General features: G+C 41.4%; 1 protein-coding gene across 3 annotated transcripts in view; it reads right to left on the reverse strand.

The window, feature by feature from the left end:
- Nucleotides 1-22681, reverse strand: part of EPHA4 (EPH receptor A4) — a 138587-nt gene extending 115906 nt beyond the window's left edge. Inside the window, exons 1-3 of one of the 3 annotated variants that reach the window (XM_006186886.3) lie at nucleotides 22520-22674; nucleotides 19460-19527; nucleotides 14629-15292 (exon numbers count right to left, since the gene is read on the reverse strand). In XM_006186886.3, coding sequence (XP_006186948.1) covers nucleotides 14629-15292; nucleotides 19460-19527; nucleotides 22520-22610 — 823 coding nt within the window. In that variant the 5' untranslated portion in view covers nucleotides 22611-22674. Of the gene's footprint in view, nucleotides 1-14628; nucleotides 15293-19459; nucleotides 19528-22519 lie in introns of all 3 variants that reach the window. The other 2 variants (XM_006186885.3, XM_032480338.1) reach the window with 2 other exon arrangements.
- Between the last annotated feature and the right edge of the window lie 1123 nt (nucleotides 22682-23804).

Raw genomic sequence — 23804 nt, forward strand, 5'->3', positions numbered from 1 at the left:
AGTTTGTACCTCGTTGTTAGTCTATTATGTACATTATTAATCTGAGCCCTCAGTTTCCCCGTCTGTAAATAAGAAGCATGAACTAAATAGAGGATTTTAAAGTCCTTCCAGCTTGAATATTCTCCATCCTACGGAGAAAGATACCCCACTTCTGGAAGCCACAGTACAGAAGAGGGTTTCCTTCCCTCTCCTGTCCACAACAGAACCCAAACTAGTCCATCTTGCCAGCAGGCTGAGAAGCGAGGGCAAATAGACATCCAATATGTTTCTATTGTTTATGGGACTAGAAAGAAATCTTTTGGAAAAGGAAATACTCATCTTGGGCAAACATGTGATGTTTCCCGTGTGAAACATTCAAACATATAGAAAACTAGTCGGCAAGTTCAAGTAATGACCTCCCTTATTAATTAGGGTTGTGTTGCAAGCAACAGTAAATCTGATTCTAAATGGCTTAGGCTCAAAGAAAAAATTTTTTTGAGACTTGCATAATAAGACAATTCAGGATGTAGCTGGTTCTAGGTGCTAGAAGATGAGTCACTTCCATGGAAGCCACAAGGTAGCAACACAATGGGGGAAGGGTGGAATGGATATGCGGGAGCTGAAGGACTCACATACTCCACCATCTGCCATATAAGCCTCATTTTTCTCTCCTTCCTCCTCAGTACAGAAATGAACTGCCTTACAAATGATCTCTTGGTCATTTATTTTTTCTTTTTCTGCACACATTTGCAGATAAATACTCTACCTGAACCAGCATAAAAGCACATGTGCAACATTTAGAGTATTCAAAGTCCACCCCCTTCTAAGACCGATTTTCCTTCTAAATAGCCCTGGATTTATTGCGCAGTATTTGAGAAATCAAAAAAGTTCTTATTTGGTTTGGCTGCCCTCCAGTTAAGAGGAGATGATGTTCTGTCTTATGTAAACTTAGGGTCTCTGCTTACAACCTCTTTCTGTGCTGTGATTTAGAATCAAAATAAGAATAATTTGCTCAGTAACACACTCTATGACAAGGTCTCTAGCCTTAATAATTGCAAAGTCACATTTTGCTCTTTGCAAGGCCATTTGAAATTATACAAAGGCCACCCATTGGCAGTAGAGTGTTTGACAAATCTTGGAGTAAACAGAGGATACTGCTTACTTGAGTCTATAACTCAGGCATTTAAAATGTCCTTCTTACCTTGTAAGAATACAGGGCACACAACATTGTAAAATGACTATAACTCAATAAAAAAATGTAAAAAAAAAAAAAAAGAATACAGGGCAGATTGCATATTGCTAGTTAACTTGGGGAGACATTTATTTCTAATAGTTCTTACCCAGGCTTTGGGTGGTGTAGAGTTGGCAGCTGTGGAGGCTGGAGCCAGTCTATCTGGTTTTAAATCATTGTGAGTGGTCTTTACGGCCTTAGGCACCCTTCCGTGCCTCAGCTTTCCCAACTGTAAAATGGGGATAATAACAGGACCTGCCTTGTAAGGCTGTTTGAGGATAAATAAGTCAGTAGGGAACTTGGTTGATGGTCATCGTTACAGATGCTCTCACAAAATCTGAGTAATTTCTTCCAAAAGACATTCTCCATCTCCTTTAATCAATGCCCGTTAGGGAAACAGATGAGTCTGACTTTGAGATGCTATGGTGCACATTTAGATTGAAGGAAAATAAAAATAGAAAGGTTGATAACTGGGATTGTTTGAAGAGGTTCTCCATCTTTTCTATGTTATAAAATCCTAGACCTGGATTATCTACCCTACAGGAAATAAGAAATATTTAAAAGAGGTGACCAAATTCCCTACTATATTAGAATCTTAGAGTTGTAAGTTACCTGACAGTTTGTCTAGTCTAGAAGTTTGCAACTGAGATTAGTATCCTATTCATACCTGGAAGATCCACCTGTGAGGCTGAGGCTGGAAAAGCAGAGCCAGTTTCCTTTTTGTGGCTGTTAACGATTTTTTTTTTGAAGACTCGAAAATATACAGAAAAGTGACCAAATCATAAGTGGACAGTCTAAAGCCAGTTTTTGTTGGTTTTGTTTGGTTTTGGGGGCAGATAATTAGGTTTATTCATTCATTTATTTTTAATGGAGGTACCGAGGGCTGAACCCAGGACCTTGTGCATGCTAAGCATGTGTTCTGCCACTGAGCTATACCCTTCCCCTTGGAACCAGTTTTAATGGTGAAATCTTTCAAACTTGCAGAGTAAAGCTAGATTCCCTGCACATTAATGTTCTGCAATTTTAACTAAAAAAAAAATGGGAAATGATCGTGATTAACTTTATGTATCAATTATAATACCAATCCCTGTTAAGAACAGGAGGGGAGAAGGAGGCAAAGAAAGTTAGAAAAAGAAAGAGACAGAGAAAAAGAGAATATGCAGGTTCATATTACTTGACTATTTATTAACAATTCAAAATGAAATAAGAAAAAGTCCTACTTTTTACTGAGCACGGAATAGATGTCACTTCCTAGTGAGACTTATTTAATCACTGTCTTATTTAATCCTAAGGATACCCATGGGGTAGGTATCATTATCCTCTTATTACAGAGGAGAAAAGTACTAAAATTAAGTACCTAGAGCTCACAGCTAACATTGTAAATGACAAAACTGAGATTAAAGTTAAATTCTATCTCCAAAGCCCTGGCCCTTCATCACCATTTTCAATTAACACATAGAATTTAAGAAACTGTATCAAAATTGACTGTCACCTAATAGGATCTTTTCCCTGCCAAATGCAAAGAGTTTGTGGATTATTTTCAGAAAAAATATACTAGTATCCTCAATCTCATAAATACGATGAGTCAAAAGGTCATAGGACTAAAAGAGATATTTGAAGTAATTTAACAAAATTCAAAATCTCTTCTTTCTGAAGAATGTTTAAAAATTGGAAATGATAGTAAGACACCATATCTCATTATGCCCACTAAAACTATGTCCACTAAAATGGACCATAAAATAAAAATGCTTACAACCTACACTATTATTTTTTTACTGGTCTGAAAATTCTGACCAATGTTATAAGATAGGAAGGAGAAATGAGATGTCCACTTTCTAGAAAGAAGGAAAAAGTATATAATCGCTTGCAGCTAAAACTATTAGTTCTCTAGAAAACCCTGGAGAATTAACTGAAAACCTGTTAGTATTCACAAGACAGTTCCATAAAAAGATTGGATCCAAGATAAACAGACAGAAATCAATAGCTTTCCTGTAGATCAGTGATAACCAGCTAGAAGATGTAATGGAAAATATTGGAAAAACTCAATAGGTTTCTGTTTTTCAATCACTATCTGTAGTAGAAATCAACAGTCCTCTTTGAGAAGGGGTTCTTTTTAGTTATCTATTTTATAAAGCTGCAATAATGGTTGTGATTTTTAAAAGGTCAGGCCTTACATCTCTTCAATTAATGAGTTTCTTTCTCTAGAAGAAAAGGAAAGACCCAACAACCACCTTTTTAAAGAGTTTTAGCACAACTGCTGAAATCACAGCACAGAACGTTTGTCTTACGAAGTACCCATTTAAAAATTGCTGAAATGTTATAGCGACGACATTTTGTCAGTGAGGAGCCCAGAATCCTTCATGATGGTTTGAGTAAATTATGTACTTGGGTTTATCTTGTTCAGTACAGTAGGCATTTTTTGGCCCCGTGAAGGATAACTTCTTAAAAGTAAGACTATTTGAGACCCTCAAGCTGTGTGTTTCAAACTTCTTAAAAGCTTTTTTTTTTCATTCATGCAAAGATAATGTTCTCATTTTTCCATCAACATGAGTTCCGTTCTGCAAAAACACCACACTTTTAGATTGTTTTACTGTAGCCCTGCATTAGTGCTAATTGAAAACTTTAGGATACAGAGAGGCAATTCTTAAGGAAAATGCTTTAAAAGAAACCTGAATGTTCAAATCTCACTTTCAGCTGTACTTCTTTGCTGGCACCTCGTTAGAGAACAGAGTAATGAAATCTCAATTTCTCCCATTAGTTAATTAGCACCTTTGCATCTTAAGTACTGGAAGTGTTACACTGTTAATTACCTACAAGTCTGCTCTCAAAAGTCTGTGGCTGTATATATATATATATATATATATATATATATATTTTTTTTTTTTTTTTTTTCCTTGTGCATGGTTTCAAACAACCCTTAAAAAAACACACACCTAGAAAAGTCTTCCTTATGTATAGGCTAAACGTTACAAAACGTAGTGATAACAGCTAAAGGTGAGTGTGAGTCAGCTGTGCCCTTCTATTGATCTCTTATTTCTCCCAACACTTTTCTCTAATCCTCTCCATAATTACATGAACTGCTGGGACTTTCCTGAAGCTGTCAATTCCCCCTGCATCCATTTTCAAATGGCCAGCAGAGAAGAAGCCTTCTGGGCACTAGATCAAACTGTCAATGCTCCCCACTCGGAACAATCGACAATCCTCTTGAAGTCTCCTGGCACATCTGTCAAGAGCCTCCTAGGGGTCTTCAAAACTCTTCCCCCTCGGAAGAGAGCAAGAAGGGAGGAGGAGGCAGAAAGGTATTGATCCATTCTTTTAACATGCTAATTGGCCCGGGGGCTGCTTCAGTCGTTGACAAGCTGGACACTTCAAAAGGGAACTGTTTTTCAAAGTGGAGATGTCTTTTTCAAACACTTAAAACTGAAAAAAAATGAATCGAAGCATCAAGTTCACAGTGCAATGTGAAGGAAGTTGGCCAAACAGAAATGGGATAGTAATATATGCAAAGGTGTCCTGAAATTCATTGAATGGTAACAAGAAGTGTGAAAGTTTAAAACAAAACTTCTAAAGCCTGTGTGTCCATCATAACCAATTAGGATGCAACCTATTGAGTTGCTTACATTAATCCTTGGGAGAAAAATTAGGACTGATACAATTAAACTGATGTGAAGTATCACTAACACTGATACTGACGAATGCTCGGACATCTCCTTAAATGGTGAAAATGGGAATGAAATTGTTCATTTAATTATACTTCTAACTGGCAACACACCATGAAGGCTAGAGGAAAAAAAGAAGGGGGGTGGGTAAGAGCACCATTATTAAAGTATCTTTGTCTACTGCCTTTGTTATCAGTTTATTATTTCATCAATGAAGCACACAGTTACAGATAAGACTACAAAACACAATTAAGTGTGTAAAGACTGCAAAGTATTATTAAGTTTGTAAAATTAATTCATCAAATGCAGTGATTTGCTCATAGTTTTCAGGTCATGTATTTCTGGGGACATATTGTTAGTGATGAATGGTTATTAACGGAAAAAGCCACATAAAAGAGCCGGTAGCCAGCGCCTATAATGAAGAAGGCCTTGCAGAAGGCAATCGCTGGGAAACAAGTCCACGAAGTTCTTAAGGACAAAAAGCCCATGAGAAAAGCATTCCTTACTGAGCTGCGAAGTAGCTGATCATGAGGTTGGCCCATATTTACCTGCCATGGTATTATGGGAGGAAATCAGTATTCTGTTAACCTCTGACCCCTGGGATCTGCAGCAGACAAAGGACCAGTCTGGAGGCCTGGGAGAACACAGGCAAACGTCAAACAGCAGGGAAGTGATTGTTCCGGAAACAGTCGGCCAGCTTCACTGGGGCAAACTGCTATTCACAGAAACAAGCCATGAAGAGATAACACCGTAAAATATGAACAAAAATGGAACCCCCCCCTTTTTTTTTTTGCATTGCTTCTAAATCGTTAGCTTTATGGGACTTCATGCTGAACAGTATGAAAAAAATCCAATTTGCTTTGAAGCGCATTAGTCTGTCTAACATCCTAATTATTGTTTACATTGCCATTTGCCTTCTATTAAGAATTGAATAATTACCCAGCACTTCATAGTTTAAAAATACAAGCAAACAGGATTATCTGGGTAATTAAGAAACTGTACCATAGCTTTGGACTGCTGCAGAAAATATCTGTACACGTAGGGGAAATGATAATTATCAATCAACTGACTTCAAATGGTATTTTAAGGATTTTGAGCAATTTGAGATCTGTAACTTATTAAGAAGAGGTTAGTAAGATCACCTTTGAGAAGTGTGGGTCTGTTTAAATCCATCCTTAGAAACAAGAGCCAGATAAGCAGCTGAATTTTCTCATCCACTAATGACATGATAGAACATACCAAGTACAGAGCCGTCCGCTGTTCTTTAATCCTAATAATCCATCCCAAATGGACTCTGAACAGCACCATCAAACTTTGTCAGACCATGTGGAGCTAAACCAAAGCTCTTCCACGTTTGGCTGTTTTGGCTGACCCTGCCTTCACTTAATTACGCTGCAAAGTCTAGCTATGCTGGTCTTCTGCCCTGTGAAATTAGCTTGAACTCAAAACTAATTGAACTTCAAAAACATTTCATGCAAAGTCCTCTTCTTCCAGCTTATAGAATACATATGACCATGACCTTCTGAAGATGGTGCTGTTTGCAAAGCAGAGAGTGAAGTTTGTTGAGTTAAATATGTAGTGTGCTCGAATTTTCCATTCTCAGGAAGAAAGCAAAGGTTAAGTAAATTTGGAGACACTGGGTGGGATGGGAAGACAGGAATTCAAAAGGAAATAGTCAACCCAAAGTGAGTACACATATGAATAAGGAACAGAATTATGGTCAGTACAGCTTTTAAATAAATGTCTAAATTTGGGGCATACATGAAAATAAGGGATTTTAATCATGATTCTTGCTATAAAGACTGATGTACTCATTCATAGATGTAGAAATACAATGAAAATGCCAATGGTGATTTGTACATTATACGCTTTCAATATCCATTTGTTTAAGGAATGAATAGATCCCAGCCCACCAGAGACCTAAAGCCTGTTTTCAGAACTTCCTGTGATCTGACAATTCTTTCTCAAAGAATTTTATCTTTTTACTTGACAATTTTTTTTAAACCCTTTGTCGGGACACTTCTAAACATTCCTAGCATAATCTGAATAGTGCCATCTTCTCCCAGCTCAGAAAGAACAGCAAGATTCCAGCCGAAGCTGTCACTAAACAGACAAGCCAAGGGATTCACCAAGACTAGGTTCCTTCCCAAAGGTCAAAATAAAATGAGCAGCGGGAGCTTGGGTTGTTTTTACATGGGGCAGGGGGCTGGAGAGTGACAAGCAGCCACACACAAGGGGGACGGGGGTGGGGGAGTGCACAAAAAGGGCCCTGTGCAAATAGCCCACTCTCTGCCTCCCCATCCCCAGTCTCTGGAAGCATTCAAATCAAAACCGAATTAATTTGCATGGTGTCTAAATCATTGGGCTCTGCATAAACAGAAGGAGATTTTGGCTGGAGTTTCCAAAGGAAGCCCTCATTGCCTTTGTGAACGGGGAAAGTGGGTGTGCTGTTTTGCATGAGGGTGCATACAGAACATGCAAATAAGGGATCTGCCGCAGCCACCCCAGGCCGACAGCTGAGGACCCTCATTCACCCAGAAAACGCTCAGCGTTTCTCTAAAGGGAGTTGTCATTCTTACCAACACGTTGTTTCCCAGGAAGCCCAAATAGACCCTGAATATTCATAAAATGTTCATTTAGTCATGCGACTATTAATTACCCTCCTGATCACGGAGCCCAGTGACCTCACCTGCTCTCCTCCCTGCTAAACAGCTCAGGGGTACCCGCTCCAAGGGGACATAATGGGAATGGTTTTCTGCCCAAAGCAAAAAAGATACAGCCTCTCAGGGGCCAGGGGACAGCAGAGGCCTTCTTTAATCATTCCTTCTCACCAGCACAGGAAAACTAAAGAGAGCACTGAGGCATGTTACTGGACACAGATAAACCGTTTCTAGAAAGCTAAGGGCTACCCATCGCCGCCTCATTTTACAGAAACATCTAAACAGCTGAATAAATAAAATATCATTCTTCTAAGCTGCCTAAATCTCCCAGATTTGGAAAGTTTTTGGAACTTTCTTATTTTATTTTCATTTTCAAGTGTCTGCAGAAGCCAGAACACTCTCGGTCCCTGCCCCGGAAACTAAAGAGCTGATGGACTAAGGCAGTGGTTCTCAAACTTTCTGGTCTCATGATCACTTTACCCGCTTGAAAATATCGAGGATGCCAAAGTGTTTTTGTTTATGTGACTTAAAGCTACTGGTATTTACCATTACAAATTGAAACTGAGATCAATTCATTTAAAAATATCTATAATGGGGGAGTAGGGTATAGCTCTAGCGGTAGAGCGTGTGTTTAGCACGCATCAGGTCCTGGGTCAATCCCCAGTACCTAATTAATTAATTAATTAATTAAAAAATAAATAAAGCTAATTACTCCAAAAATATTTTTTAAATATATCAATAATAAACCCATTACCTGTCAACACAAAGAACATATTTTAATTAAAAAAAAAGCTATCTTTACTAAAACAGAGTTAGTGAGAAGAGTGACATTGTCTGGCTTAATAGAGGACAGGTGGATTCTCATATTTGCTTCTGTATTCAATTTGATGAGATATTACACTTCAGGTAGCCCCTGGAAAACTCCACTCATGAGAAAAGGGGAGGGAAAAGGCGATGACACCTTAGTATTTAGAAAGTGTTCACCTTGCAGACCACATGAAAGGGACGTGGGGAAGCCAACTGGGACACACTTTGAGAACCGCTACAGTAACCTGGGGAATGCAGGGTTTGATCAACGCAGACAAGACCAGCCATTTCACCCCATCCCCTAGCCTTGCATATGTCACCATGCAACCACCCCCCCCAAAAAAAAACAAATTCTACTCTGAAACTTAAGCCAAATGCCGTAATTGTTGGACAGGCAATGGTCAAATAGCCCATAACGTCACATTTCTATCGAACAACAATAAAATTAACTATAACATTTTCTACTTCCTAAGTGCTTAATGATCCTAGGCACTGTGCTAAACCCTTTACACATTCATCCTTTTATATGTGTATCAGACATGATAACATAATACTCTCACCAATGTGTAGAGGCTAAGTCAGTGACCATGAACACACACCTGGTAAAGCAGCACACCTGGAAACTAAACTCAAGTCTCAAACTCCAATGGAGGTCTTATTTTGTACTATGTTAACTCATGGGCCACAGAGATTTTTGAACATTCAGGCATAGAGATGATCATAAACATGATAAAAACATTAAGACCCACTGAATACATTAGTCACATGCAAAGATTCTGATGTATCATGTTGACTCCCTGAAACATTACTCCACCAAATAAATGTTTAATATGAAACAGGCCACGATTCCTTATGCATTTATTTATTCATTCATTCCATGAACATTTAATGAGACCCCCCACTATGTTCCACAATCCTTGGTGGTGTTACTTGTCTGGTTATCCTGGACTGAACTCCTCCACTTACATGCTGTGTGGTCAGGAGGTTTTACTAAATTCATTCATCCAAGATGAAGTTAAAAAAATAACAAGGTTAATCATTCAACTTTTTAACAAAAAATACATATGCATGATTTGCTAATTAAAGGACTTGTTTAAAAATATTACTAGGAAAAACTAAAGTGCCCTGTCAACAAATAAGGGAAAAAATTAAATGAAGTATGATATATTCATAATACAGAATGTTAATTATCAATTATAAAGGATGAAGAAAAATTTGATCCTTTCATATGGGATGATGTCCATGGTCCATGATAAACAGTCAAACATCACGAAGAGAAGATGACAAGAGGATTATTCCATTTCTGTTTTGTTTTTGTTTTTTTTTCAAATGGAGGTGCTGGGAATTGAACACAGAACCTGGCCATGCTCAGCACGTGTTCTGTCACTGAGCTATACCCATCCCCCTATTTCTGTTACTGTTTTTAAATAGATGTATATAGATATATTTGGGTTATCTGCCAAATTGTAAAGAGTGGTAACTCAGAAAAAAATTGGAATAAGAGTTTGAAGCATACAGTTATTTGGTAACATTAAATTCATCAGTTAAATGCAAAAAAAAAACCCTTCCTAAAAAACTTTAAGTATTACATTTCAATGATGTGAAAGTCAAACATATCATGACCACCTCTGCTCTGCACAGTAGTAGCTCAAAAGCCATTTAATCAGTCTTTCTCCTTAAGCCTTGAGTCTTAACAGAATAATTATGTCTTAATACATTTTTGAAAAGTACAAGGAAGCTCAGTCAGATTAAAATAAGTCATCAAATCTTAAATACTGGATTCAAAAATCCCTAACTGAGATAATTCCTATGCGATGCTTTGGTGAATCCAAAATAAGAGACCACTACCTGATTCACACTCACAAAAGAAACCTGGTCACATGCAGAAAGGAAAATAAAAAAAAGTATAACAGAAAAAGGACAATAATTAAACCCTGCTCTTCTCGTATATAAAGAATTGCGTCTTTCAATGATCACAGCCATGCTTCAAAGCCAGAGATAAAAGCAGCCATGAGATTTAAGCAATTCATTCTTAAAGACATGATTCAAAGGTAGAAGAAAAATGTCAAAAGTTGAAAGCGTATGAAACAGCATCTGACTATATTTTAAATACTTCCTTTCCAGTGCTTTTTTCTCCTAAGATCCTATAATATATTAGGAAAACAAAGTAATTTTTTTTAACATAGCCTCTCCCTCTTTTCAGGGCACAAATATAAAATATTTCTATTTTACAGCCATCAAAGCATTTCTATCTTGTTCTTTCACAAAAGAGCTTAAAGATATCTTTTACTGATATGAAGCCACCATAGATGTAATAATTTATCATATACGTCCTAGATAGATATGGCCCCAAACCACTTAGAGCAAAATTGTATATATCAGCAAGGTTTCGTTCCTATTTAGCTTAATTTTGTCACAGTTGTGATTATTTGGCCTTAAGTGACTCCGTAAGAAAGTTTTCATTTTATTAGTATTATTTTTATATATGCTGTCTGAAAATATTACTTATTAATATTTCACAGAGTATGTCTGTGACTTTTAATTTTTCACCTTTTTAATTAAGCTAAAAATAAGTTAATAAAGGATCTTTTCCCTTCTTCCTCCTGCTTAGTATTTCTGAGGTAATAAAAATCAACCCTGTGAAACATCTGGAACATTTCCTTACTGGTGGGGACACGTGTGCATGGAGAGGGCGGAGATGTCTGAGGTGGGCCTTGCCTCCTTTTTCCAATGAACTAGAACAATTACTTACTTCTCTGCAGCCAATCACAAGGCAAGTTCAAACTAGTGCTTACGCCGGCCAGACATTCTCCTGGAGAAGACAGATGAGTGGCTAACACTCTTTGTTGTCCTGCTGAGACGGAGCCAAATCATCTCAGAAAATGTTATTCAAGAGCAGAATGAACTTGCAGCTGCTTCAGAGGGCAAGCCCACCATCACCCTGCGGCCCTGGACAAGGCTCTTCATCCTCCATCTGCATTAACATGTGCCGCTTGGAGGTAAGAACTCCAAGAGGAAGTGTAGTTCTGTCCCTGAGGTCCCTTGAGGACTCCGGCAGATGACCAGGGTTAGACTCAAACAACAGCACATCCCAGCCCCGAACCGCTCGGGCCATTTTTGCCCAAGGATCTTTTGTCAAACATTTAAGATCTTAATCAATCTTCGCTCTGACCTCCCAGACCCCAAGGAAGATGGATGAGGAAGTAGGTGACCTTTCACCTGGTCTTCTATTTGTCCTGCCCCAGTGGACCCATTGAGAAGACAATTGGGGAGGAACCTGCTGCCAGAGTTCTTAAGACTTGCCCATTTTCTCCTTTATATTCTTTCTTAAGCTCCCTTTACACCCCAGTCTTTCTTGTCCCACTTCCAAATCACTTTTCTTTCACTCAAAGGAAAGTTGTCTCTCCTATAGGAGAGGGGAAATAAATGACACTCTCTAAATATCATTTTCAAATGGACATTATTCTCTGTTAGAGCAAAGGCAAAGCTGCCTATCTTTGCCCTTGACTTCCAAGAGTGGCTGGAAGATGGAATTCCCCTTTACCATTTTAACTCAACATCCCTTAAAAGTCAACAGTTGTGATCTTGGTAAGAGCCAAGTGATAAGAGAAATGCTAGCATAAACATCAGTTTAATGCTTTACGATCTAAAAGGTGATGCTTTTTTAACCAACCTTACATCACTGTCACCTCAAAGCAAGTCTCTAAACTAAGTACAATTACTTTATAGATGAACCCATTTTTGCAGAAGAACAAACCAAGGCTCAGAAGACTTAAGAAACATCCTCAAGGTCATGCAGCTAAGTGACCAAATTGAGACACAGTTCCTTGTTTTGATGATCTTTCTGGTCTACCTAGGTAATCCTCTGATACCCCAGTAACAATGGCACAAATGGAGGCAACCATCTTTATTACTTTTCAGATGTCTGCAGTCTTGAGTCATCTTTAAAAAGTCTCACTCAAGTTTGGAATTTAAGAATTCTTGTCATCCAAGTTTTTTCTTCTCCCTAAATTCATCAGATTCTTACCTGGTAGTTTAAAAACAAGCAAAGTTCAAGGTTTTGTGCAAAAAGTATCTCCCTGAAGGAATTTAATCATTTTACGACTAGCAAAAATACCTGGGTAGCAAGAATGAAAAGAATGAAGATTCTCAAAAATAGCTTAATCAGCCTTCCCCTTCCATTAAATATCTGGCCTTGCCTTAGGAATAGTTTACTCAGAAACAGACTGGACCTAAAACACTGAGAACCACCCTTCCATGAACCATATGATGAACTGGATTCCCAAGATTATTTCCATAAAGCAAACCACTACAGTGTTGAATTGTTTTTACATTCACTTCCCCCTCCATCTTTTTCTCTTTTTCCTTCTACTTTGGGTTGTAAAAATGTCAAGGAGTTTCATAGTGCAGCAATGTATGAGTTACTGGGCTCTGTAACAATTGAAAATCAATGACATTAGATACAGAGAGATGTACTAACACCAGAAACGTGAACATTTGAGCCAGAAATGGAAGACAGTGTGTGTGTGTTTTTTTAATATGGAAATAAGAATCTTGACATGTAAAGATGTGCAAGTCTTGTCTTACAAAAATCAAAAAAGCAGAACAGTTTACTCTAAGATGTGAAGTGATGTCATTGTCCTGTTCACTTCACTGTTCCTGCTATGATGATTGTAATTTAAGTGCCAATAACAATGCACTCACGTATTTTCTAATATTAATGACAGAATATACTTCAGGGTCTCAACTGCGAACAGCTTTCTTAGCAGCCCCTTAGTCAAGAGCAAAAAAATTAATCTTTGTTTAAAAAAAACAAAACACAAAGCTTGAAATTCCAACTTTAAAATTTTCAAGTTTACAAGTTTACCTTTCGACTCTAGGTCAACAGAGGTCATCAGTCTTTATTCCATTTTATGTACAATGGAATAAAGACATTCATTGCTCCCTACACTTAGTAATAACTGTAGCAGATCAAGAATGCATAATTCTATAGCAATAAATTACCAAAAAGGCAACTTTCTTTAGGTTACAATTGTTGATTTCATCAGTCACGTGGATTGCTCCATAGTTAATCCCACCCTGTCATTAAGATGGCTGAAATGCCAGACAAATTGTTTGGCAGTCAGTTATTTCGGGCTCTTTAATCACTAAATCAGATGAAGTATGTGGCAATGCAGTCTACAGCTCAACAATCACCCTGAGAAAAGATGAATGTGATCTGTTCCATAGATGGGACCAAGAGTCACACGCTTTAGTAGCAACTGTACAAGCCTGGCAGCAGCAGACTATTGATAACCACTAAAAACAAATACCAAGCAAAAATAAAAACCTCGGAATAACTGATTTTTTTAAGCCTTAATCCACACACGACATGAGCAATTCATATAAATATGGATTACTTCCAGCCCTTACTCAAAAACAAAGCTGCTATAAAGAAAAAAAGTTTGCAAACTCCCCAGAAAGGGGAAATAAGGGAAGAGGGAATTGCATACACTGAACTTTAAGGAGGGGGGAGGAGGAGTCACCTTAGTAATACAATAAATAGGAATTTACACTATTTAAAAAAACTCTGGACTTTTGCAAAATCTCAGTGATCAGAATGGATCACAGTTTATTAATGCCTCTGACCACAGACCGACCAAGAAGGGTTTTACTAGCTCTTCATCACATCCTCAGGGAAGTCAAAAGGCCTTTCATCAAGATTCATTCCACTTGGAGACCCTGTCTGTGGGGGCTCAGCGGAGCAGAATGCACTTGAAACTTTGTCGCTCCCACTTTGCTGGGCCACATCTACACTCCTCCACGAGGCAGAAAAAAAATGGACTTTATTCACACAGCTCGGTTTTCATCAGCCGGAGGAAATGAGAACAACAAACCCTAGTGCCACACTTAAATCACGCATGCGCATATACAGATGTCCATATACAGAGATGTTTCCGGACAGGAGAACCGTGGCTGGAAACTGTGCTGGCCCTCTTTAAGTAAGCATCAATCAAGGCCTTCTTCAGCTGGTTCATTTACATTTCAGAGGGCGCATCCAGCCGGCTCAGATCTAAGTGCCTGTTAGCAAATGCGTTTGGCCTTCTGCTGATTACAGCAGCATCATTTATTTTGTCCGTGTTAGAAACGTCTTAGTTTTGCCACCTAGCGCTGTAGCACTTACTCATTAGGCCCTCTGTCCCACCACATCCCACAGGGGCTGCTAATTACTGGCTTTACTCCATTTAGTCTCATCTCTGATTTAATTACGTGCTCTCAGCCCTCATGGAAAGTCCAATATGGCCCCTCTTACCTTGGCATTCTCCATTCCGCTCTTCGTGCCCAGCATTGCATAGGCAGTTGCCAATGGGCACCAGCCATTCACCATCTGCCCCACAGTACATTTTTGGCACATCCTTCTCTTCTGAGTTGTTGACACAGGAGCCTCGGACTTCCACCAGGGAAGACGTATCGGCCCCTGTGATGGTGTCTGGAAACTGGGCCAGATTGCGAACCGTGAGCGGACACTTCTTATAGAACACGCGGACGGACACCAAGGCGATGCAAGCCCCCACGTCCTGAAACGCCAGATAGAACCCCTTTTTGCTCAGCGGCCCTACATCCCGGATCTCCGTGTTCAGCTTCATAATTCTGTCGCCAATGTCCACTTGGGTGAAGCTCTCGTCGGCAGCGATAGTGTCAATTTTGGCAAACTGGCTCTCTCGGATAAAACGCTCTTTGTCGTTGTCCGATTCGTAGTAGTACAGGTTAAACGTCTCCTTGCAAGTGCCCATGACGCCCGGAAGACTGTTGCAGTCCCTCAAGGTGAACTTGATTTCAATGTACACCCTCTGAGCCCCTTCTCGGGTGATCCAGTCAGTTCGCAGCCAGTTATTCTGGCTGGGCTCCATCACATTGCACACTTGATAGGTGCGGATTGGTGTATTTTTTTCATCCATAATGCTCACTTCCTCCCACTGCAAAGATCCAAAAGAAATGCATCCATTAAAAAGAAAATTTTTTTTTCATTCTACAGTGGTTTTGTCAATTCCATTTAACCCTCATAGGACAGTGATGATTCTTGTTTCAATAAGGAAAAAAGAATAAACAAAAACAAACAACAACAACAAAAAACTATGGAGCACCAATTCCTAAGATGATAGTTTATTGGGAAAGTATTTTCTTTTGTTTCACTCTTCTGCCTAAAATCCAGAGGTATTGCTGGATTTATTGCTTTTGAGTTCCCAGCAGTTCCTCGTGGTGGTCTAACAACCTCAAATTCACCTATTACAACAGCTACAATTTCAAGTGGCAACAGTTCAAATTTACTCATAAATGAAAAACTAGTATGTGTATTGTTTCAACAACTGAGCAGAGACCTGCAAATTAAGATCAAGAAGAGTGAAGCTTGCCAAAGGAAGACAATTATCAGTTAATTAGTGGTGCTCCTGTCAGAACTTTGCTCTTTAATACCTAAAAAAAGTTTTTTTTTTTTGCACGGTCACTATTCTTTAAAGAAAATCTCCCATTCTGGTTTTGGTAATCCTGGGAAGATAGAATAAGGTTGGATTTCTCAATTCCACTGTTGTTTATAATGGAAGAACAGTTTTCAAGAGTACATATTCAATTAAAAAGTTTGTATACTGTTCTTATTTTTAAAACAGACACATAAGTAAACATAGACACATAAATAAACACACACTTTGCTTCTAAATAGTCTATGGATATTGAAAATAAAATAGTAAGTGGTTATTTATGATTGAAAGCCCAAGAAAATTCAAGAAGGATGGGAAGGATTTTTTTGTTGCAATCTACTTCCTAACATAAAGATTCTAATGATGGGACAACCTGAATTCAGCAAAATTCACTGTGAGCAGCACTGTAGTTTCGTTCTCACCATAGCTTTTAAAATAATCCTAAAAGCTGCAAGATAATTTGGGGGCTCTTACCAGACTGGTAGGCAGCCTCCAATTCTTCATTAATACCTACAGCAATACATTTATACAGATCTGGTATAAATCAGCTTAAGTATCTAACACGTGAATATAATTAGAAGAAAAAAGATAGTTAAAAAAATTCATATTCCTATAATAGCTCCACTTAAAGCTCCATTCAATCCAATGAAGTACATAGAATCATAATGTATCTTTTAACAGGTTTCCCATCTGTGCATTGGAAAACTATTAATGGATGGAAATGTTACTATGTGAAGGGCCATAATGCATCAAATTCTGTATCCTTTTCATCTGCCACCATTATGAAAGTTGGAATTGGGAGGGATAAGAGCCCTGTGGTGATTAAAATTTCTTTTTATGCACTAAGCAATAAATCACCAGTAATTTACTTATTTGGGGAAGTTCATGTAAATCTAAAAATAGATCCCCACCTTCAGAAAAAACCTACTCAGCATGCTTCTCATCTCAGAACAAAGGAAATATGGAAAAACACATTTATCAATGTAAATGAAAGCACAGAGGGATGTCTCCACAGAGTTCATACAGATAATTCAAGTCTAATTCGAATTTTCCAGCCTGAATTTAATTGTCTAAACATATTGATCAATTCACCAGCACAGTGACAAATCTCCCCTTAGTTTTGCATTTTACAATCAGTGTCAGAAACTCAATATACTCCTTTAAATGAACACTGCCAAGAAACTGGGTTTTTGCTACAATGTTGCCATCAAGAACCATCACTTTTCATTATTTTCAGGTTCTGCTTAGTTGTTCTGATGGGAAAATGAAAGAAGAGTGACTAAAATTCACTTTTGCTTTGGTGGTATTGTCAAATAAGGTTTCTTGTTCTTTTCAAAAATAACAACAACAACAAATAAATGTCATTATTGGTCAAAGTTATAATCCCAAGTTTCTAGTCAAGAAAGATGTTGATCTAACAATAAGTAGAGATTTCAGATTAATCAAAAGATTAAAATATGCTCTTACACTCATCTAGAAAGAACTTTTCAAGGCCAATCCATCCCTACTTGGTAGATATCCAATTTATCCCTTCATTCTAAGCCTGAAAAAGTTTTCTTTATTACAAAATCTAGAAACTAATTAAACTTTATAATTTGGCACATAATTTCTCAATGGCTACTATGTATTTTGGAATGACCAATTCTATTACACACAAATAAAATTTTTATTTCTTACCTTTCACAACAAGACTTAAAGTGTTACACACATAGTATTGAAGGAAAAGAAAAAAATCTACGTTCTATATTCAGAGGTCAACATCCTGCCCATTAAAAGTTCTGGGTTGTATACAATCAGCTATGCACGGTATCTTTTTTTTTAAGGGACATCGAGACAATCGAAAGAAGTTTTGTGTCTAGAAAAACTGACCAGGTGTTCTTTCAAAAGTCTGGGAGCTAGAGAGTCGGAGGTGGGGTGGTGGGGAGGGACACGTCTGCAGCATATTAAATTGCAATAAAAGCTTTCCAGAAACTAGATAGACCCTGAAGTGTACTCGAAAATGTGTCACTCCTTGCTTTTAACTAGGTCACAAGTATATTTAGTGTAACAAGGCAGGTCCAAAATCATACTAAGATGTACTCTCTCTTCAAACTTGGGAGCGGCCAATAAGACAAAAAAGACTCATTAATTTTTTTTAATGCAAGTACTGACACCTTTCATCCTCAGTTTCGCTAGCAGGTCTAATTCATTCAACCTACAGAGCAATACCCCTGGTGTAGCATGGGAAAGCCTCCTTGAATCAGTGACCTTTCCAGGGTATAGGATTAACAAGAGTCTGACTCTCACAAGATGAAGCTGTACCTTTCTTCGCATTCAAAGGATGAGGGCAATTGCCTGCAATCAGCGGTGAATACAGCCTGTCTACACTGCCAGAGAACTGCCAATCACTCTCCCTCCCTCTTAAAAAAAAAAATGGTTTTGAGGGCAGACTAGAATTTTTCAGCAGAGACCCAACCAACTGCAGTCAAGTTCAGGCAGAAAAACAGGAGGGCAGGGCAATCTCCGTTTTATTTCAAATGGATCACAAGACTTGGCTTTGGAAAAAGAGCCTAAAATTCTCCATTTTCATGACTGCTTTCTTGCCTTGTCTTTTGTTTGAAACCCATCAAAATAATTTCTATGAATCTTAATTTTTTTTAGTTCTTTATTGTTTTTATTCAAAGACCAAGTGTGAAGCACATTACAATTTTGGTCTGATAAATTCCTAATCTTTCATCCCTGTTGCTTTTAATCAATTCACTCCATCACAGACTACCAAGTATGTAAAGGTAGTTGATATGCTTAATTTTTAAAGGATTTGAGAGTTATTTCAATTTGGCAGAAGCCAGAGTTACCTATTATATTGATTTCTTTCCAAAGCTGATTCATTCTGACCTGTTAATAAGGGGGGAGGATGGGAGCAGAGAATGTGGCTACTGACCTAATTCTATTCTCTGAATCTTCTGATAAAGGCAGTGATGGCAAATTCCAGAAGAAATGAACAGTGGTACATTCACTCATAGTTTATAATCCAGCCTCTCCAATCCCCAAAGATCCAAGAATCCAAATACTTCAACTTTTCACATTTAGTACCAATAACGCACAAACTTTTTTTTCCTTTTCCTGCATAGATGTTGCCCCTGGCTCAAGTTCATAAGGATTTCTCTCACTGTGCCAGGGAACGAGAGCTGATTTAAGGCCATCATAGCAAGTTACAGAGCCCCCCGCTGCTCATACACAGAACTAAACCTGCTCCTGGTACAATTAGAAACGTTTTCTCCCTGGTTATCTTTATTTATTCATTTTCCTCATCTTGAAACAGAACAACTGCTCTAAAATTAACCCTGTCAGGACTTCATGGCCATCACGGTAATAGGCATAAATTCTAATTTGGTCCCCAGATCGTATTTCTTGTCGGTATTTTAGTTTAAAATAGGCATCTAAGACTATGCCTCCACCAATCTCCTAATTTTGAAACCCCTTTCTGCCCTTTTGGATTCTAGTTCTTCCATGACAGAGCTGTCCAAGGGGAGTATAGGATTTCTCCAACAAAGCGTAATTCACTTCATAGGCCGTGGCGGAAATCTGACCCCCTCACCACAATCAACAAGAATCAAGCCATTAGGACTCTCAGAAAGTTGCTAATCATTCTTTTTTACCCTGTGGATCAGAGAGCAACTTGGAACTTACCCCTCCTTCCAGAGGGCTCGCTATCCACCCGAGTTCTCCCTGAACAGATCTGGAATCCAATAAGGTAACTGTAGGAAAAAAAAAAAAAAAGATTAATTTCCAATTGCAAAAAGCCAATACTACAAAAAAAACCATTTGCCTGAGCGTTTCCATATGTGCTGAGGGTGTGCATATCCAACTCTGATCAAAACCTAAACTTGGTCTCACTTATGTAAATAATCATTACTCACTTGATCTTCTCCCCACTTTACATCTGCAGGTCCTTATTTATTTAACTTGCTTAGCATTTAAAATTCCATCCCAGGACTCAGTTGATTCATTTTCTAAAAAGGATGAATAGAGAATCTCAAGTACAAATCAAAAAATAAATATATCTACGTAGGGCAGTTACACTCCAGAGCAAAATCTGCATTCATCTCTGTCTGGTATCTACTGGAAATATTTGTTTTTGCAAGTTTCAGATGACTGCATAACTCATCATCATGGTGACAGAGCCACAAGTGAATTCTATCAGAGAGTACTCAGAGGGTCAGGAAAAGGCTCTCTTCTCTACCATTTTTTCCCCTCCACCACCAAATAAATAGGCCCTGGATGTGGCATCCGCTGCTTTTTTAAATATCAAAGTTTCAGAAAGGGGGAATGGCAGACGTGTGGAATTAGAATGCAAGTACACTAAAGGATTCTCTTTGCCAGGTCTTTTTGAGGACAATTGGAGGCTCCTCCTTCACTCTGGAGGAGATCGCTGGTTTAAATTTTAGATAGGGAGGGCTGCCTAATAAATTTAATATGCTTGTACTACACCTAAGAGTGTGCATCTAAGCTTAGGGGAACTGCGAGGGCAGCAAAACAGAGGTTGCACCCCACCCAAGCTGGAAAAGTCCTAGGCACGGAGAACACTGAAAAGGACGCAGTGAATTCTTAACCTCTCCACAGTCCCTTTCCCACCGAGATCTGCAGGCCTGGGGGTCGAAAGGCCTATCTCAAAGGAACCACTGGGTTATTAATTTGATCAGCGAGGCTGGCTCTTCAGACTGGGGGAGGGGTGGGAATGGGAAGCCTTCATCCTTGCTCTGCACCCCCACTCTCAATCTTGCCCCCCGGCCCCTGAATTCTGCCCACCTCCCCTCTCTTTTCACCCTAAAGTCAAAGGAGTTAAAATGAGCCGCGTTTTCCTGGTTTTCCCGAGAAGCTTGAATTCCTAGGGTCTGTTAATTATTTTAAAATGTAGAGCCTTCCCCGGGTTGCTCCCGCCCGGAGTTGCGCCCCCCTCCTCCTCTCTTCTTGGTCCCTAGAGAAAAGCCCGCTACATCCATTTGGATTTATGTAAGGTGGATTAGGGACACAAAGGGAACAATAAGACCCAATTTACAAAAAAAGGGAGGGAGTAGAAAGGGAGGGTAAAAGGGAGAAAAGAAAACGTGATGGGAATAAAAAGCAACAAAATGAATTAATTTTTAAGGGAGAGGAGGGGTCGGAGATGGGGTGACCACCCCCCCTTCTACATCAGCCTACAGCTCCATCAGTTCTTTTTGTCTAAGCTCCCAAGTTTTGCTTCCAAAATAAAAAGCAGGGGGAAAAAAAAAACAAGAAATCTCCTCTGCGTTTGGTGCAGCGAGATCTTGGGGGACGTCCTAGTGTGAGCCGAAGTAGTCAGGAGAACGCGGGATGCAAGATTTCGTTCAGAGGAATGACCCTGGGGACCGAGGGGTGGCAGCGGCCGAGATGGCACCAAAAGCCACGTCGGAAGGAGGAAGGCGATCGAGAGGGGGAGAGAGCGCCCCTTTCCTCCCAAGCAGTGTCTGCCGGCAGGTGCGTGAGTCTCTGGGAGCCTCCGTCTGGCGAGCGCTTGGTACTGGCTGCCCAACCAAGGCTGAGTTGGTTTTTGGCTCCCTCCTTCGGAACAGGGAAAATGATAGATTGCACAGGGATGGATAGACGGATCCTGGAGATGAACGTATGAATAGATACATGGATGGATGGATGGATGGGGGAGGGTGGGAAGGTGAAGGAGTCTGCTAGATGGATGCACGCAGGGTCGAGCGCGAGCATTCACTAGAACACTCGCGCACACAATCATGGCACTCGCGCACAGGCACACAATTGTCCGCGTCCACACGGGCACCCGCGCACCCACATACACGCATTTGCGCGCGCGCACACACACATAAACGCACACGCAACTTGCCTCTCTCTGAGATCATCAGAATCTAAATGATCAACCCCCTACCTTACCGACACAGACACACACAGAGACCTTCTAGCACGTCCAAACAGACGCGCAGAAAACTGAGCACAGAGAGATTCAGTCAGTCCCGCACGTTCCCTCCAAAGTAACCCGATGTACAGATCTGGGGGCTAAAACTCGAGTACGTTCAACTTGCCGCGGGTTCCCCAGGTCTGAGGGGCGATCGAGGAACTTAGGGCCCCCTAGGCCAGCGATGGCACCCCTCCGGCGCGTGGCCGGCGGGGAGAAAGGTGTCTGACGCCCCGTGCTAGAAATCAGGTCACCGGCGACCGGGGAGCGGCGCCACGACCGCTGCGCGGCGGAGGCCCGGCAGCCGGGTCCCGGGAAGCGCAGGGCTCGGGAAACTTTGCAGAAACCAGAGCTCGCAAGGTTTTTCGCAAGAACCCGAGAGCACCACCATACCCTTAAGGAGCTCAAGGCTTGCGTTCCCCCTCGACCTGGGCTGGGAAAAGTGGTGGTTAGGAAGTAGGTCCACAGAATTAATTTATTTATTTGTTTTTATCCTGGTTCCCGCGCATCCCCTCGAGGCGCCTCGGGCTGCCCTCGCCGGCAGAGGCTGATAAACTTTGTCCTTTCGCTACAAACTTGGGCAACCCCGCCACACGCACGGGTCACTGCCCGGAGGCAAGCTGCTTGACGGGTCCCCGCTTCCCCCTCACGGATCTTCTCGTCTCGGCCCCCTTCTCCGGAGTCAGGAAGCACCGCTCACGCCGGGATCCCCCCACACCCGCCGGCCTCGCGCTCCCGGGGATCATTCACCCGCACGGATCGTCGCCTCTAGGTCCCCGAACGCAGAAAGGCCGCCCCGCTCGTACCTTCATTCGCGGGATACACCCTGGAACCGGTGACAGCGTCGCAAATCCCAAAGAGAAACGAAAAGAGGACGAAATAGAAAATCCCAGCCATGGTTCGCCGGTGCCAACGCTGCTCCTGCCGCTTCTATCCCAGTGGAATAAATGCTTAAGTTAGGAGTGCAGCAGGCTGAAGACATTGCCAAGGGGGTGGGCCCGGCCCGTGACGTGCACCCGCCAGTCCGGGCCCAGTGGCCAATGGTGGCACAGATGCGGCGCCGTGGCCCCGTCCCCACTGAGCAGAACCCGCCCACATGCCCCGCCCCCTCCGGGCTCGGCTGGGCGCTCGGTCTCCCATGGCTTGAGGGGGGCGAGCTCCGTGGCGTCCCGCCCCCGCCGGAGGGAGACGGTGGGGTCCTCCCGACCGCACCTCAGGGGTCCAGCCCCTGGGCGGCGGAAGGAGCTTCGAAAGACTAAACTGGTTGGGGGAAGTCCGAGGAAATGTTGGGAACCTCCACTTCCCCCACGGGCGGTTTGAGATGGAGGAAAAGGCTCTTTTATTGCAATTTAAAAAAGTATAAAGTTGACCTGCTTCTTTGCTGTTGCTCTTTTCTGAGGGTCTAAGTGTTCGCGTCCCGCGCGCCGGGACTGGGACTGCACTTCCACTCCTGCGCACGGCCACCACCACCCTCGGCTACCTTGCCCCGTTTTGTGTTTTTGTGGCGCACCTCCATAAGAAATGCTGTTTGGGGGGAGTTTTGTGGCTTGGTTAGTTCTCTTCCCTGGTTTCCAGCCTCCTAGGGAGCCGGGATCTAATCAGTCCCCAAAGTCCGGTGCGGCGCTCAGCCAGAAGCAGGGCTCTGTCACTCTCTCCAGAGACGTAACGAAAGACTTTCTAGTGACAGAGAAGCCCCCTCTTGCCCCTTCTCCGCGCTCACGCCGTGGGTCTCATCCCGGCCCCGGGACAGGACTTCCCACCTCGGCCAGACGCCCCACCATGGCTTCGGCCGCGGGGAACCAACTGTGTGTTTGCCGTGGGTGAGTCCCCGGAACCGGGCCTTGCAAGCCCGGGGCGCAGGGGGGCTAGAAGCGAAGAGCTGAAGTGGGAGCGCGGGGCTCGGATACGGGAGGTCGGAAGCCGCGCTGAGCGGCGGTTGTAAGCTCTGCGCTCCCGTCGCTAGTCCGGACAGCTCTCGCCGCCCCAGGAGACGGTAGTGGGCGACAGGACGCGCAGAAATCCGCGCAGCTGCCCCAGACGCGGAGCTGTGGGTGTCACTGTGGACCTCCTGGGGGCCCAGGCAGCACTGGG

This window comes from Camelus ferus, chromosome 5 (assembly GCF_009834535.1).
Source record: "Camelus ferus isolate YT-003-E chromosome 5, BCGSAC_Cfer_1.0, whole genome shotgun sequence".
Lineage (NCBI taxonomy): Eukaryota > Metazoa > Chordata > Mammalia > Artiodactyla > Camelidae > Camelus > Camelus ferus.